At 38.5% G+C, this 19192-nt stretch overlaps 1 protein-coding gene across 2 annotated transcripts in view; it reads right to left on the bottom strand.

The window, feature by feature from the left end:
- LOC126298586 (protein Daple) overlaps positions 1-19192 on the bottom strand; it is a 190164-nt gene that overhangs the window by 12969 nt on the left and 158003 nt on the right. For both annotated transcript variants that reach the window (XM_049989958.1, XM_049989957.1), the window contains one exon: positions 16599-16717. In XM_049989958.1, the coding sequence (XP_049845915.1) occupies positions 16599-16717 (119 nt within the window). The remainder of the gene's footprint in view (positions 1-16598; positions 16718-19192) is intronic.

Genomic DNA, 19192 nt, shown 5'->3' with positions numbered 1-19192 from the left:
CCGACTTCCTTCCCCATCCTTCCCTAATCTGACAAGACCGATGACCACGCTGTCTGGTCTCCTTCCCCAAACAACCAACTGTATTCCTATCTGTCCAGATTCCTCGTGATGAGAAGATGTGTATCCCATACCTTGCCACCTGCAATCACAACCAACTCTGAGAGGAAGGTATATGTAAAACTCTGCAGTACAGCCAGGAGTACCTGCATAGCACCCTCAAATGGAAACTTGTTTATGGCTGATTTACATTTATATCTGTATGACTACTATGAGATAATTAAACGCCTGGCGGAAGGTTCACAGAATCACTTTCAGACCATTTCTCAACCATTTAATTCTTGAATAGCATGTGGGAAAAATGAACATGTAAATCTTTCTATGTGAGCCCTCATTTCTCTTATTTTTTTTAGAGTGGTAACTTCTCCCTATGTGGGTGCTACTTGACAAAATATTTTTACATTCACAAGACAAAGCTGCTGACTGAAATTTCATGAAAAATTTGCAGCAAACAAAGATGCCTTTGTTTTAACAATTGTCATCCTAAATTAGTTATCCTACATGTCATACTCTCACCCCATTTCACGATAATACAAACCTTGCTACCCTTCTTTTTGATGTTCTCTGTCAATGCTATCTGGTATGGATCCCATACTGCAACACAATAATACTCCAGAAGAGGACATACAAGTGTAGTGTAGGCAGTCTCTCTAGTACATTTGGCGCACCTTTTAACTGCTTTGCTAACAAAATCCGGTCTTTGATTCACATTCCCTACAACACTTTCTATGTGATGGTACTAATTTAAGTTGTTTGTAATTGTAATCTTTCAGTATTTAATTTAATTGATAACCTTTAAATTTGTGATATTTAGTGAATAAATGAAATTTAATGGATTCATTTTAGTACTCATGTGGGCAACTTCACACTTTTCATTATTTAGGGTCAACTGCCATTTTTGCCTAACAAAGAAATGGTCCAATCCAATGTGTTGAAACCTATCCTGAAATTTTTCACACAGGAAGAATACAATACAAGAAACGCATTGTCAAAATTTTAGCTGCTAAGGAAAAAAGCATTAAAGAATGTTAAAGTTGCTTATATTTGCCACATGAGAAACCACTTACAGCAGTGGTTTGTACAGCCCTTCCTGCCTAGAGTGCTAATTGGCAAATAACCAGATGCAGCCATGGCAAGAGAGCATAGCTCCACACAGCGCAAAGCCCAAAGTGCACACACAAGCATTTCAAGCACTTAAATCATGCCAAAAATGTCTCAACTTATTAGTTATTTAGATAACTTGCTGTTCACATTGACAGATAAACTGTTGCAGATGCAATTATTATACAACTGACTAGCACAGGAAAGGAAATCAAGGCAGCGTATAATGTTACATTACAGACGACTTCCATAAATTAAGACCTATTCATTCACTGCAGTCATCACAAAAATGTGAAGTGTCTATCAGATGACAAAAACAAACATTTTCCTTACTCAAGTCACGTGTGATACAACAAAAATTAGAGCATTCAGGCATTACACAGTAATAATTAGTTTTGTTTAGACAGAATTGGGATGAAGTAAGTAATGGTTATCACCAATGTTCTGCATAATGCACTTTGTACCAAGTACACTTGATCAAACTCGTAAAATGTAGTGATGCAAACTGACTGCACAAATGACTGAAAATAAACAATACTATTCCACTGATAAACCTGAAATGACAAAGAGCTATTGGAAAGTATATTGTCCAACAATTTTCTCACAAGTGCTTTACACTGTCAAAGAATTTATTTATCAAGAGGCTCAATCAGACTATTAGTTCCAGGTGGAATCTAAGTTATATTAACAATTTTTTGTCATCCTCGTAAGGACAGAGGTATCATTATGTCCAGGCTCGGATCCAACAAAAGCAATGAGTCCTTTTCTGCAACTGATAAGAAGACATTTCAGATGTAATATTCAAATCATTCTCTCCCACTATCTGGATTTTTCTACGTTGATTACAATATTTTTGCAGTTAAACAGATCTTTTTCTTTTTAATTCTTGGTCCTAATTTGCCTTTAGGATCTTGAAAACAGATATAAAGCTGCAGAAACAGTAATCCACTGATACGTATCACTGGCATTGTTGTATACGAGTATGTCTCAGCATTCACTGTCTGCACAAACGACTCTGTCTTTCTCATTAGAAATGATAAAGTGCAGTCCACATACAGTTCTTGCATGAATCCTGAATAGTAGACTACACACAGCACTTTAGGGTGTAACAAATAGCTTTGTCCTCACATCAACTACAAATTTCTCTGTGGTATTACATATTAATGACATCCCTTTTATACATTTATTTGATGTGGACATCTTAATTTGCAACCTCCTTTTCCATATAATTTTCTGAATCTGTTTCACCAGGTCAAAGAAGCCTGGAAACCAGTAATGTGCCCAGTCTCATAGGTCTCCCTTGGTAATGGTGCACTGACTCTCAAGAGCTAAGTCTTTTGAATAGTTTTTCTTTCACATTTTTGCAATTTCATTTTGGTGAATATTCATACTTCATGTAAATCATCTTTTCATTTATATAATTCATGTTCAGAGTGTATGACACAAAAGTAGTTTTGCACTTTATGTCACTGTATGCTATTGCTATATATGTTTTCTTTGGGCTAGGAAGGTACTGTATATTTGTTCTGGACTTTATTTAACACAATAATCAGTGTTAGATTCACAATTCACAGAATCATCACAGGTATATCTTATTTCTTCTAATGTTTTCACAACGTCTAACAAAATATCAACATCATTTGAATTAATGTCCAAAAAATTAATTTATACATAACATACATATGTAGGTCTTCAGGAGAATAGGTGATTGTGGGCCACGTTCTTCATATGTCATATCTGTAAAATCGAAAACATGAATTGGATTTCCCATTACTGTGAAACTCTGGAACCTTCGCAAAGACAGCAATAATATATGAAGAACCACAAAGAACATTAATTCAGCTTCATTTCCATTGTTAACATTTAGCAATACCATAAAGGCAAGTGCTAATTATTATGCATATTAAATAAGTGAATAGTAGTTGTGAACAACTGTGTCAGAGGATCTATCAATGGAAACTGAAATTCACTTTACAAATTATAATTGCATTGTGCTGTGTTGCCTGTTTACCAATGTGCTGTCAACCAAAGGCATGTGCCTGCCGTGTGCACATGTTCTGTCTGTTACAGCTATGGTAGGAGTGTACATTTCTCCAGCCGCCTTGCGAACAATGAATTTGATGATTTTCAAAATTTGTTTTAAAAAGCTACTAGTAGTGTATCTTAGCACCTAAAATATTAAAATTTTATTTCGTTCAGTGTATTCTTCATGTATAAAAAATTTAAGGACAGGTTTCAACATAGCAGATTGGAACATTTCCTAATGAATCATTTTGCAATTGGTTTTGATCTTCTGTTGACTTTTCTAGACAGTAGACAATAGCATCATCTATAGACAATCTAAGACAATTGCCCATATTGCCTCCTAAATTATTTATATAGCTTAGGAGAACAGAGGCCCTATAACACTTCCTTGGGGAATCCTAGAAATCACTTCTGTTTCACTGGAAGATTTCTCATCAATTACTACAAACTGTGACCTTTCTGATAGTAAATCATGATTCCAGTTGCATAACTATGGGCAGACACTCCATATGCACGCAATTTGATTAAAAGCTTGCTGCAATCCACGACGACATATGGGAGGCGTTCCAAAAGGTTACATCTCCCTCTCTTCTCAGCAACAGCGGTACTCTCGTGCTAAGGTCATTATAGTGTTGTACAAGCAAGAGCTCTCCCCAGTTCATGACCTCATCTGAAGGAATAATCATCATAGTACATAACCAATGTGACAGCCAAAGTTTCAGGTGAACCTGCAGTATTGTTAATTTTGAACTCAGTACTACGAGAGAACAGTTTGTTAATTAGTGTGCATCAAGTGATACTTTGCTAGTCCATGACAGTTGTAAATTGTCCAGTACTCCTGTAGCAAAGACATGTGCCAAATTTAAGTAAATCTTTTATTTCTTTATGTAATAAAGTGAACAAATATTCCATGTGTTCAAGTGTGATAAGCCTTCTTCCAGAGCAATCAAAGTGCTCACAGTTGTAGCCAGATGAAAGTGGTTTCACCTGGTCACAACATATGGTGATGGTGATCGACATTTAACTGGCTTGTGTTTCTCACCAGCTACCTCCTGTTTTATACATCCTTTATCTAAATTTTGTTGCTCTTCTGCTGGTCAGTTGTCTTAGAGGAGGAGGAGGAGGAGATTAGTGTTTAATGTCCCGTCGACAATGAGGTCATTAGAGATGGAGCGCAAGCTCGGGTTAGGGAAGGACGGGGAAGGAAATCGGCCGTGCCCTTGCAAAGTACCATATTGGCATTTGCCTGAAAGGACTTAGGGAAATCATGGAAAACCTAAATCAGGATAGCCGGAGACGGGATTGAACCGTCGTCCTCCCGAATGCGAGTCCAGTGTGCTAACCACTGCGCCACCTTGTTCGGTGCCAGTTGTCTTATTGTTTGTCCTACACCATTTCAAGAAGTCCGAGCTGCCACAGAAAATGTCTCTAATCGATCTTGCACAGTTTCAGGCACAGCAGATGGAATGCCTGCTGCTCACTGAACTGACGTCCTTACTACAAACTCAAAAATCACCACCATGGGTAGCTGCTCCAAAGTTTTGCCCACACCACAGCCAGGACAGAGAATGGTCAGACTACGGGTTGCAATCAGAGGCACACTTTGCCACATACAAAATAACAGGTATGGAGCGATTTTCCTGAAGTGTATTGCATCTGTCTTACTCTCTGTGGAGAAACTGTTCCTGAAAATGTCACTTACGAATATTTTGACAGTCAAATCACTGTAGCAGCTGCACAAATTGAATTTTTCCATCTGAAGCAGCAGCCTGCTCAGACATGATCCTATTGCGCAGAATGTATCAGACACACACATTCACACTGCAATTCTAAAACTGTCTGACCCTGATTTAAAAACAGTGCTGTGTGCAATGGAATCTCAAGTAATTATGGACTCAACAGAGGTTGAGTTTTAGGCTCCATATATTTATTTTGTATGTAGTGCACGAGATACAGAGTGTCATGTGTAGAATAGTGTTGAAATAATTTAGAAAAGTGCCCAGACAAATAGTAAGGACAATAAGAATAGTAGGAGTAAAACCTCTGAGTCTCATGGTACATGGAGTTTTGTAACACACTCCATGTTACAGAAGTCTGTGAGAAAATCATCTTGTCACAGTTTTTCAAGGCATGTACAGTAAAACTGTCAGTGCCATAAAGCTAGTTGCTTTCAATGTGGACGTGAAGGTCACAATCAAACTGTGTGTTTATGCGGCAGGCACGGCAAAGGTGACAGCCATAATCGTGCTTTGCACAGTGACAACAACTGTGCTGTCAACAAATGTACAGACTACACATCATATCACTCACTCAGGCACGAGCTGAACCAAGTACTTCCACATCGTGGAACTCTTCTGCTGATATACACAGACAAATGAACAAACTTTTTGTTCATTTAAAAATGGAACACAAGACCATTAAGTGTTAACTGGACACTGGTGCTTCTGTTTCCCTGATAAATAAAGACACTTGTGCCAAAATATGGAGTCCACCGTATAGCAGCATACTTCTATTTTGTCTGCCTACAATGGACAAGAAATTTCAGTCCTTGGTATGTGTAGTTTGCCAGAAACTTTCCAGGGAGTGATAAAGTGTATTTCTTTTCATGTACTCAATCCTAAAAATAATGTAAACGTATTTAGGTTAGATTTATTTGATTTGTTTAATTTGTACATTCAGAATTGTGTGTTACAAATCAGTCTTTCAGTGTCTCACACTAACGTTTTGGCTTGTATAGTAACTACAAGGAACTATCTGAACTGGGTATAGGAAGGACAAAAGACTCTGATGTGCACATCACAATGCACAGCCATGATTTTTTTGCACACAACCTGCCCCCCATGCAATATGTGAGCAAGTTGCTCGTGAATTGCAAAGATGGCAAGACAATGGGGTTTTCAAACCCCTTTCCTACAAGCCAATGGGCATCACTTGGTTATTCTGAAGAGGCCTGCAGGTGATTTACAGTTGTGTGCTGACTTTAAGGCAAATCTAAAACTATGCACTGTATTGGATTCTCTCTCTCTCTCTCTCTCTCTCTCTCTCTCTCTCTCTCTCTCTCTCTCTCTTCCATATCAGGAGCAATTGATGGACAATTTGGGATAGGGCAAATACTTTTCACAGATAGATTTGCGAGAGTCAAATGTACAGTTACCACTGGCTGAACAGTGTAAGCAATACTTTGTGTTAAACACTCACTCAGGTTTGTTCCAGTTACAAAGACTACTGTTTGGAAATGCTTCAGCTCCTGCAATTTTTCAGTAGTTCCTGGAACAGTTAACAGCAAAGCCCCTTCTTGTACAAACTATTTGGATGATATTAAGGTCACAGCTCGTACACCTGCTGAAGTTTTAGCAAATTCAGACTGTGTGTTTAAAGTTCTTTCTGCTTAAAGCACGATATGGAAAAGTCCTCCTTCAGCCAGGAAGAACTGAACTATGTTGGTCATGTACTAAATACACAAACTATACATTCAACTACATTGCACTTGGCTGCAATTAGTGATCTATCAGTGCCCTGTAACATTAAGGATCTCCAATCAGTCATAGGGAAACTGAAAAAAAGGCGTTCGCCATTATCCATGGTGTTACAAAATTACACCAGTATTTGTACAATCAGACATTTTGATTTTCTGACAGATCATCAGCATTCAACAAAGCACAAAAATTGCAACAGTGGGCTCTGATATTGTCTATTTATCAGTATGAGTTGTTGTACGGACCCGCTGTCCAACATTCGAATGCTCACATGTTGTCTTAGTTAGCAGTCAGTTTCAATAAAGCAATTGATTCATCTGATGAATCATGTTTTCAGATTGATTCTCAGAATATTGAATGTCTTCAAAATTTTCCTCTCAACTTTCAGTGATTTGCTGCAGCTACTGCTACCAATGCAGCTCTTCAGGTTGGTTAGGAATATGTCCGCCATGGGTGGCCACACAATTTGAAAGAAATTCTCCACCCCATACCACACTGCTATTTTTCGCACCATCACGTGCTTTCTGATTGATCAGGTGTATTCCTATTGCAGATAGATAATGATGACACTTGTTGCGATTCCTCAATCCGTACAGCAGGAAGTCTTATCTTGATTGCACCAAGGTCACTGGAGCATAGTTCACACAAAACAACTTGTCCACCATCATTGTACTTGGGATGGCGTGGATGCTCAGATTGAACAAATGACCGCTTGTTGCAAACTTTGTGTGGAGAATCAGTCGTTTATGCCACAATGCTTTTTTCAGTGGTCAAATCTGTTTGGACTGTGGCAGCACATTCATGTTGCTTTTTGCAGGTCCATTCTGGAGCACATGATGGTTGTTACTGGTAGGTGCTTACAGTAAGTTGCCTTTTGTTGTTCCCATGACATATACAACTACTGCAAGTAAGGTATTGGCTTCGTCTTTTTTTTTTTTTTTTTTTTTTTTTTTTTTTAAGGTCTTTCTGAGGCCACTGTCTCTGACAATGGTCCATAATTCACAGTAGTCACTTTCTAACCATTTCGTGCCACCAATGGCAGTTCGTTTGAACATTCAAAAGTCATATGGAGAAATTCTGTAGCTCCCACACATGGGAGCAGTCACTCAAAAAATTTTCTGTCCTCCTACCCCTCTTTGACAAGTGACAGGAAGTCACTGGCAGAATTGTTATGTGGTAGAAGGTACGATATACCATTACATTTTCAGTGGCTGCTGCAGAAAAAATTCATTCCGCAACATTAGACAAAGTTACACCTGCAAGAGGAAGTCTTTTACAAAGTCTTTGGCAAGAGGCAGCATTGAGAATGTGGAGACATTACCAAAGAACTCGGACACTCCTCATAAATTGTCCATGGTTCTGCTGGGTCACTGCGGTGGCTACAATACCAGCAGCACTGCACTTACGTGTATGTCAGTGATTCTGCTGCAGAATGTTTGCCCACAGACCTAGCACATCACTGGCATCATCATATGCAGCTGCAGCCATCTTGCCACCTCTCACTGCTGACACCATACTGTGGTGCCCTCGCTTATACTATCGCAGTCACCACTGCCGCTGATGTCTCCAACGCCAGCTCCCACCTAGCAGCCCAAACCGATGTCCATGTCCAAGAGCCAGCCCTGGAAGGTCATCACGCTGCTCCAGAAGATCCACTTGCCATCCAACCAAACACAATGGATGTGGGTGTGCACCTTTCATATTGTTTTGTGGCTGATATTCCTGGACGCCAACAAGGTGCATACCGTGGTGGGGTCAGGTAGGTGCCATCACTCAAATACCCTCACTACCTCCCCATCTGGATCCGCATTCAGTTCCCCCCCCCCCCCCACACACACACACAATCGTAATGTGCATCTGCCCTACACGACAATAGTGCAGAGGTTTGGGGGAGGGGGGGGGGGGACAGAATGTCTTATCGTCCAGAGATTGTGGTGCCACACCAAAGCCCGCAACACAAATTGATATCACAGACAGATATTAGCAAGGGCTTGCTGCAATCCACAATGAAATATGAGAGGCACTCAAAAACACCATGCCTCCCTCTCAGCAACATCAGTGCCCTACCACTGAGGTCAATACACTGTCACACATGCAAGAGCTCTCCCCAGTTTGTGATCTCATCTGAAGGAGTCAGCATCACAGTATAGGACTAACATGACAGTCAAAGTTTTAGACAAGCTTGTAGCATTGTTAATGTTGAACATTGTTCTGCAAGAAACAATTTGTTAATTAGTGCATCAAGTGGTGCTTTGCTAGTCCATGACAGTTGTAAATTATTTGGGATTCCTGTGCCAATGAAGTGTGTCGAAGTTAAGTAAATCTTTTATTTATTTATGTAATACAGTGAACTAATATTTCATATGTTTTCGTGTGATGAGCCTCCTCCGAGAGTAATCAATGAACCCATAGGTGTGGCCGAACGAAAGTCATTTCGCCTGGTTACAACACGGGCTCTTGAAATAAAGCAGTTAGTACAATTTCAAACAATTTTTTATGCCTACTACCAACTTTAACCATGTATTTTCACCAACATATTGAGGGTAGATTGAAGTCACCTCCAACTATAATTGTAAGAGTTGAGTACCTACTTGAAATGAGACTCAAGTTTCCTTGAACCTTTCAGCAACTACATCATCTCAGTCAGTGGGGTTAGTAAGAGGAAGCAATTATTAATTTATCCTGGTTGTCAAACTTAACCTCTAACCATACTAACTCGTAGCATAAACTACTTCTAAAAGCAACAAACATGCCCCAACCATCTGCATTTAATCCATTATTTAAAAAAACTGTTAGGTTGTTGATAAAAACTTCAAGTAAACTTATCTCGGCTTTAGCAAGCTCTCATTACCTGTAACAACATCTGCTTAAGTGTTTTTTTATGAGTGCTTGGAGCTCTGGTTCTTTGCCAACACAGCTACAACAATTTACAACGAAAATACTAATGTTTCCTAGGTCTACCCTCATTCTGTGTTTGACCTGAATCCTTTGAGAATGTATCCGTGGTGTCACCGCCAGACACCACACTTGCTAGGTGGTAGCCTTTAAATCGGCCGCGGTCCGGTAGTATACGTCGGATCCGCGTGTCGCCACTATCAGTGATTGCAGACCGAGCGCCGCCACACGGCAGGTCTAGAGAGACTTCCTAGCACTCGCCCCAGTTGTACAGCCGACTTTTCTAGCGATGGTTCACTGACAAATTACGCTCTCATTTGCCGAGATGATAGTTAGCAAAGCCTTCAGCTACGTTATTTGCTATGACCTAGCAAGGCGCCATGATCAGTTTCTATTGATATTGTAAATCATGTACCATCAAGAGCGACATTTGTCATTAATGGATTAAAGTTAAGTATTCCACCAGCTACGTCTGTTTTTCTCAATTCTAATTCCCTTGCCATGGTCCAGACCTCACGCCAGCCTGCATGAGCTACAACGTGTGCATTTCGGCCTCCTTTAGGAACACGGTTGGCTCTCCTGCCGACCACAACAGTATCCCTGCTTAAACTTCTCAGAGACCTTACAACCTAAAAAACTGTCCAGCCCTCTCTACACAGCCCAACTACCCTCCTACTCCATCAAGTAACACATGCAACAATCCCTGCCAACACCCCAACAGCAGGTCAAGTGTGCAGGTACTGGATTTATATCCATTCCCTAGCTGCCCCTCTCTTCTATCTGGCCATGACCCTCCTTACCCTCCATTTCCCATCCCAGACACCTCTTTTCTCTCACAGAGAATGAAGCTGTATTTGTGGTTCTTTTTTTTTTTACCTGTCTGTTAGTTCTGAGAGAGCACATTGTTTAACTCATTTATGTGCCTGTATACTGTTCCTCAATGCATCAGCTATATGGCAAGTGTTTACCTTTACTTCTTCCATTGCTCATATGCTGCTTAGAGCTTTTCAGTATCATACCACGGAGTATCAATGTAGATAAATGTGAAGAACAAGTTATCATGAAACACAGTGACAGCAATGGAAAAACTTGACAAAGAACATGCAGCATTATTTCACTGCTGCTACTGTGAAATGAATATATTTAACCGGAGTTTGCAGAACATTTGTAATGTATTCAGCTGATCCCATATTAAAATAATTTTAATGTGACACAAGGTATAGGCACATTTTGAGTCATACTTAACAATGAGTCAAAAAGTTTTCAGTAGATTTTATTGGCCCCCTCAGTTAATTCTAAAGATGTAATTTCAGAATTTTGAGTCAACTGAAAACATATAGACTGAATTTCTGAACAATGTCTACTTTGCTTGAGGTTACTACCACAACATTCCTCTCTCTTAATAGCACAGTATCTGTAATTTTCTTGATCTCAACAATATCCTTGCTATAACATAATGTAAATAAATCGTAGGAAAATTATACCCATGGATTATGAAGGTCTTAAAACAAGCACATCCAGTTCACAAAAGTGTCGAGGAGGATTTGTAGAACATTACATAATGACTGTCATACATTCTCCATCTGGAAAATAACATTTATATATGTCCTATATTTGTGGGTTACAATACCATTCATAAATGTAAAAGAAATTGTGTAACATGACTTTACATTCATTGTTACACGTGCATCCTATTATAAGGACATACACAAATCCACACAGGACAACTAATTTACTTGTGCTCCTGAAATATTCCTGCACAACTAGAGAATTCTCTGAACCACCTCCTGTACACACAAAGTCTATCAACAAACTAATTCAACCCCTTTATTCTGGCACTCCTATTAGCCACAGTGTGTTCTGGGTAGAACTTATGATGGTGGAAAACCAGCTTCAAAATCCATCCAAGATCAACCGTCATTGATTTCTAACTTGACCAGGAGTTGCAAAAACTTAAACCCTTTTGTCGTATTTACTATAAGCACAATATGCAACTGTCCACTGAGCAACACTACACCATCAACTTTTGTGGGAGCTTGGTAAATTCAACCGCTTAGACACTCCTAACGTATCAGCAGTGCCTTGGGAATTATTGCCTCTCAAAACTGCGATAATGCAAACTTTCAAAGAAGTATTGGGAGAAGGTGGTGCAAGAACTAAATTATGGATGCCAATCAACAATCAAATGCAAGGACAAAGTAAAGTAAGTGGAATTTTTCAATATTGATATTTATTAAATGTTCAGATTACAGATGGACAAAATATCTGTGCACAAAATCATTACTGGGCATTTGCAGTTAAGGAAAATGAGTGTTAAGGTGGTCTCCAAAGAGTTAACCAATTACCAGAAAGAGATCTGTTTCCATGTTTCTCAGTAAGTTTTGAAACAGATTCAAATTAATCCAGTGGGTTATTTTTATTTTTACAGTGTTTACCAGTGAAGAGAACTGAATGTTTGAATATAAGACAGTGTGGCACAAAATACAGTGTGGCACATATCCATCATCCAAAACAGGCACACGCGAGTAAGCTGTGTGAACAGAAGTTTGGAATTAGCTGGATGATAGTGAGAGGGAAGATAGGAAGCAGTAGATTGAGAACAGGGGGTTACAAGAGTGAAGGATAGTTTGAAAAGATTCTCACTTGTGCAATTCAGTAAAGCCGGTGTTCATGAGAAGAATATAAATGCCTCAGCAGTGTGTATACAGGGACAAGGAAAAAAAATTCCCTGATTTTTCCCGGATTTCCCAGTTAAAAATACACTTTCTCCCGAGTGACAGTATATTTTCCCTTATCAATCCTTTGAATGGTTATGGTTTTATACACGGAGGTACAATTTCCCGACACTTTAGAAAATGAAACTCAGGGAAAAAGACACATTTTGGAAAAATCTTTGATGTGCAGCAACATGTACTGGGTATTTTCGTATTATGAAAGTATACACTGGAATTCCACTAAACCCCGCATGTTACTTTCCGAAGCATTGAAATCAAGATTTCAATGCGATTTTGTAGGCCATTCGTAGGTCATGTGATGTGATCTCGCCAGCCAATGACAGCGGATATTCAGAGCATTGACATGTGATGTAGTCAGCCAACAGCAACATCACTGTTAAGCAGCACGAACACACAAACAGGTAAAGTTAATAGTTTCAATTAATATACACAGTGTTGCTACAAGAAAAGCAAAGTTTTCACATATAATATTGTTCTCAAGTTGCAACAGAAGCTAGGCTTTCGCATATACTGTTGATATTTTTTGCACATGTTACACTTTAAGATATATCACACAAATGTGCTAGTAAAATTTTTGATAAAGACATAAATGTCTGATCTTCAGGGTTCGAAATTCTTCTAAATGGCGCATCATCAAATAGTTGATTTTTAAATAAGAGTCAAATGCTCTGTGATTTAATAAATTCATGGTACATTCTTGCACATAGTTCAACTTACGTAAAAGGACATTTACTTTGAAAGTAACAGTTTTCAAACCACTATTCGCACTATTTTGTCGCAACCTGTTAGAAATACGTTCGTTTCAGCAGTTTCCAGAAAGCGCAAATAGCAGGCAACACCGTGCTTGGGTAGCTATCATGACATAGGAAGCCCATATGTACGTACGTGTAAAACATTGAAAGATCATACATTATGTCATAAAAGAAACAAGACATCAGAGGATACTGCAAGAGCATCAGAATTCCATGAACAATATTAAAATGTGCACATTTAAAGTGCATACTTAAAGTGCACATTCGTGTGTCCGGATTCCCAATGAAGTAGACCTCGACTTGATATTAAGCTTTTCAGTGTGGTTTTCGGGATGTAAATTTTCTTGGAGTACCAGTACTGTATTATATCATGTTTGGTTCTTTATTATGACATAATGCCATACATGCTAGAAAATGAAAACGTGCACTTGAAATGCAGCGAACTGTTGAATCTAGCCAGTACTCTGGAATTAAACATTTCATTTCAAATACATTGACTGCCTCTGCGGAAAAGGTTAACAAAAGTCAAATTTCTTTAGCAAACAGACAAAAATAACTTCATTGTTCTGCAAGGCGATTAATGCTTGACTGTCAGAAAGGTGGAAATAAAATAAAATCTGTAACTAATGACATATTTTAGCCTTCCGTAATTATGTGAATGTGTTTTAATTCACCTGATAGCTCCCAGCCACAGATATCAGTTTTGTTTTCATTTGACGTGAGAGTAAATGTAGGGAAAACAGCAACATCACTAAATGTAAACATGGGTCATGTGGAGACTACCTACTAAAGCGCAGACTGCTCTGCACATCAGCCCTGGATCTACAACATTTGCGAACTGAGTCAATACTAAAAAAAATCAAATTTTCAAAAATGTTCATCTTGTAGTGCACATCTTTCTGAAAAGTCTGAAACATAAACTATATGTATTCGAGGAAATGTAAGACATATTATTTAGTCTTAAGTAGGCCAAAGTGCAGTGTCATGCCTCTTCATAAAGCATTTTTCTACCGCATGTCCAAACTATATTCAGGCGAGTGAAAATTGAAATGTGTCCTGTGGTGCCTCTCCTGCTCCCAGTCGGCCAGTATGACAGCCTGCCCCTCTTAAAAAAAATCTCGCAATTAATAGCAGATGGGATTATTTGTAGTCGAACGAACAAGAACTCTTCAGAAAATCTGAACTCTTTATTGCCTATTAGTTAATAACTTGCTGTTTTGTGTGACATAAAATTAAATATAGGATATATAAAACCAATACTGACAAGAGATAGGCCGTCTGGCGTGGCCGAGCAGTTCTAGGCGCTACAGTCTGGATGTGTGTGATGTCCATAGGTTAGTTAGGTTTAAGTAGTTCTAAGTTCTAGGGGACTGATGACCTCAAAAGTTAAGTCCCATAGTGCTCAGAGCCATTTTTTTGACAAGAGATAAGCAAGAAATTACACATTTCTTCAAACCTTAGCACCTTGCATTTTTTTTCCTCTCTAATCTTGCTACAGCTTTACATGGTGTGCTTACCTTTCTGCAAATGAATCTATTACCTCATCAAAGTTCGTCAAACGTTTTGCTACATGAAAAATTGAAATGTCGTTATCTAATACTGAAAAAGCTGTCAATACAAATAATACCCAAGACTGGTGTAGTTTCTCGATCTGATTACGTGTATTTTGTCACTGTCTGCTAGATAAAACAAAATAGGCCTTTCCAATATGGCAGCAATTTTGTAACGCACCAAATAAACGAGACTGTTTTGGCACAAATGGCCATTTTCATAACACGACAGAATATAATCCACAAAGTACCAATATCAAATTCCTATTAGGCCTACTACAAGCAAGAAGCTTTATGTTAGGAAATAATTTCACATTTCATTCAAACGCACCAGCTTCTCAAGCATGAGATCAAAAAGTAGTATTACAAAATTGTTATATAAATTTGGATCATCTTATTCTTCCATAATTTGTGTGATGTCCATGTCCTTCTCCTTTCTCGTTCTAACAATCTTGTCATCACCAATTCTGTATCTATTGCTGCCATTGTCAAAATTTGTTCGCCGATTAACTTCACTAACCCTGTCAGAATCACAGGTTTAGTTATCCTGCGATTATTTTCTGGTTAGGAGTTGTTATGTGTTTGAACAACACACTTTTCCGCATTACTTCCAGAATAGAACTTACGCATCTGCTAAACAGGGACTGTACAACTGGTCCTTACTAGTGTAACGATCCAGCCAAAAATTTTCTGTCAAAATTTCATTTTCTTGGATACACCGAGAAGATAATACATAACTTGCTTTCTCAGCTGTTATTCCTATTAGTCGTTTATTTCAATTCTGGTAGTCTGAATCTATGGATTTCGCTAGTAATTATAACAATGCTCATCGTTCGCAAACACAATCAACCACATAATCAGACAACGATTGGCATTCATCCGTTTGGCTTTACTCCCTCAGCTTGTATTGCCTTGCCCCCTTTTGTCTGCAGAAAGTTTATTTCTAGATGCGATGAGGATTCTCCTGGCAGAGACATCACGTACACTATCCACATTCCTGTAGCCAGAAGTGGGAGGATCTAATACTCAAACATGACTCAACTGAGCATGCACATGAGCCCGCGTGTAACTACTAAAACAAGTCAAATGTATACAGTTGCGACTTCACGCTCATTGGAGGCAATTTGTTGTTATGAAGCACTGAAGAGTCTTCCTAAAGCCTTTGACACATTTTCAATTGGCAGACGCTTGCATGAGCACTGTGTGTTATCGTTGTATATGGCACATTTCCTTTGCAATTTAAGTTTTTTTTTTTCTCTCATTTATGTTTTATTGTTGAAGTATTATTCTGCAGTAGCGGGATACAGTAATATCCTTTGTTAGAGCATCGATTCTTACCGGATAAAATTACAAAAATTTAACTGAAAATTCAACCAATGAAAAATTCCCAGAATTCTAAAAATATCCCGGCTTTTTCCCGGTTTTCTCCCAGATGAAAAAATTCCTGAGTTTTTCCTGTATCTCCCGGGTCGTATACACCCCACTCAGCTTGTGAAGGAGAAATTAAAGCTACCCACATTAGATTATAAGCAAGCTCTGCAACTCAGTGGTCTATCTAGCTTTTGGCAATAGTTTCTCACCAGATATTTATCTGAGTGGATAGTTTGTTCATGGTCATACCCATGAAATACTTATGTGGAATGGTAAGAGGGGAATGAATATACATAATGGATGTCATGACGGGAGGTTGTCTTTGATGGCATCATAAATGCTGATAATAGGATTGGAATAGATGTAGGGATATGTGTAGGACAAGTCTAGTGCTCAACTGTTCAACATGCCCTTAAGGCAAGGGGGTTGGGAGCAGCCATCCTGAACTTTCCTTTACTGATTATCAAGGTAAGTATGGTTCTAAGTCTGCTCACTAAGAGGGGAAGATTTTGAACTGTGGAAAGTTTTCACTCTTCAAGAGGTAGGTAAGAAACATAAATTCTGTCTGAATAACCTGTTTACCAGCAAAAATAGTGCATCAATAACCTATGCAAAATATTTATTCAAATTTCTTACATAGCTTTCATTTCCAGATTCCTTTACACCATTACTTTCTTCTGTGTAATACACAGCTCTCCTAGTTCCAGCTGTTCCTAAGCTCAGTGTGTTATCCGTAAAATTGTCAGCGAGTGTACCTGAAAATGTTACAACTAAAATTAGAAGACATACATAATTGAAACATTTTGCTGAAAAATGCAATTTTGAACTCTTTTATTTCAGACTGCAGTACCCAAGTGATAGGTCTGAAAGACAGTGGCGAGTGCCACTTCATGCATACGAAGACATGGAAGAGTTACTAATTACAAAAATCTTTCTGTGCATAGAGTCACAGATCTTGTCTGCAATTGGGAGCAGATACTGTAAATAAAAAGTTGGTGGATAATGGCAACAGAATAACTGATTTTTATACAAAAAAGTGATAAGGTATTTTGATACTACACAATTATGTTGCTCATAGCATCACAGTGAAAAATAAGAAGACAAATTACAAACTAAATACATTATTAAGAATGTGCTAAGTGGCATACCATGGAACTGACTGGTTCTAAGTGCCAATAAGGAAGTTTTTACAAATTGATTCTAACAAAGCACAAATCAGCAACCAGACACTGTTACTAATACTGTAGCGCTGTTACACAGTTTCGGATCAACGGCTTCATCTTCAGATAAGATATTCATGTTTATATTACATGTGGCAGTGTTCACATTAGTTGCTGGCTATTTTGTTCTCAGCAACTAATGTATGCTGATGACCTTACTCTAGCCACCCAGAGCACAGATTTTGAATCAGTTGAGAACACCCTCACAGATGCCCTTAAAGAACTTTACAGATAAGATAACACAAACCAACTTAAACCAAATCTCACAAATGTGTGCTTTTCATTTGAGAAACAGGGAAGCTAGTTGACATTAAAAATAGTATGGTCAGTTGTTGAACTGGAACACCATGAGACCCCAAAATACCTAGGAGTGACACCTGATAGATCTCCTAGTTTCAAGAAGTACTACATGAACTGCAGCTCATAAGCTTCCACCAGGAACAATCTTCTAGGAAAACTGACCAGATCAAAGTGGGGTAGTCAACCTGAAACTATACGAACCTCTGCGATGGCACAATGCTATTCCGTATGTCCTACTTGGTATAATTCAATACACGCCACACAGGTAGACATAGCTCTCAATGACACCTACAGTATCATAACAGACTGATTTAAATCTCACACCAGACAATGGCTTTATCACCTCTCAGGAACAGCAGCAGCTCCTTTTAAAAGAGAAACAGTCATGAATGAGGAAAGAAAGGAAGTTGAGAAAGAGAGAATGCATCCTCTGTATGGGCACAAACCACACCCACAATGGCTGAAATCAAGGAGGCGTTTCATAAGAACATCAATGGCACTTGGAACCATTGCTGCAAAAGCTAGGTTGCAACTATGGAGGGCTACAACCTACCTTCCCTCTGGCTGGAATAGAGTTTCAAAAATCCTACCTCCTGGCTATGATGAGAAATGGATGACCTGGAAGTCCCGGAACAGACTGAGATCTGCAGTTTGGGCAGATGGGGCTACACTGATCAAGATGATATTCAATGTAACAGTTGTTTATCAGAGGCTTCCATGCTGACTGTGTCCAGCATCCCACACAGAAAATGAACTTCATCAAGTAGCAGAAAATGCACTGGAAGTGTCAAAGTTTTGGAAAAAGTAATATAGTCACAACTGTGTACATAATATGTAGGTTTCTGGTACAAGAATAAAATAATGTAAACAACAACAAAATATGTAATATAAACATGAACAGCTGTCAGATTGAAACCAGTAGTAGGGTTATTTGTGTAAATAAATAGTATTATTAATAGTGAATGGTTGCTGTTTTCTTCTTTTCATGAATCAACTTGTAATCTATACACAGCTATGGACTAAAAAATGCCATGTTTTGGCAAAATACCAGAAAGAAAGTTTTTGTTTCAAATGCAATATATACTGATGCACTACATTTTATTTATGATTATACAAGGATAGGAATACATGTTAAGCTTTTAACTGGTAGAACTGCAATCAACAAAAACCACTTCCCATATCTTTTAAATTTTTGAACTCCAGAGGGAAGCACAGCTTGGCACAAAGTCCATGCGCCATCTACTAACGTGTGTCTGAAAGACTTTGTTCAGGGTTTGGCACATGAATCAAGTCAAGAGTCGTGCAACAGAGTAATGAGAACACATTATGTGAAAAAAATAGCACTCAAAATACTTTCCATTTCCACTCTACTAATGTATCTTTAAAAAATGAATTAACACTTCTTAATACTAATGCAGCACTGCAGACATTCACATCACTCTCACAACCTACTGCAAACAAGGAAGTAATACACATTAAATAAGAAGTAAGTGAGGCAGCACTATCCACTAATGTCATGCAGTTGCATCTGTATAAAAATCACAAGCAATCACTAAAACAATCTGCACCTATTATATACAAATTTCAATTGCCCTCATCACTTGAAATAAAACTGTAATGATTGCAGTTAGTGAATATAAACTGGATCTTATCATGGCAAGTGATTGACCTGTTGGAAGATGGAGATTTGTGATGACTAAATTACTATTA

This window comes from Schistocerca gregaria, chromosome X (assembly GCF_023897955.1).
Source record: "Schistocerca gregaria isolate iqSchGreg1 chromosome X, iqSchGreg1.2, whole genome shotgun sequence".
Classification (NCBI taxonomy): domain Eukaryota; kingdom Metazoa; phylum Arthropoda; class Insecta; order Orthoptera; family Acrididae; genus Schistocerca; species Schistocerca gregaria.
The sequence above is the reverse complement of the archived record's forward strand: the minus strand, read 5'-3'. Positions and strand labels throughout refer to the sequence as shown.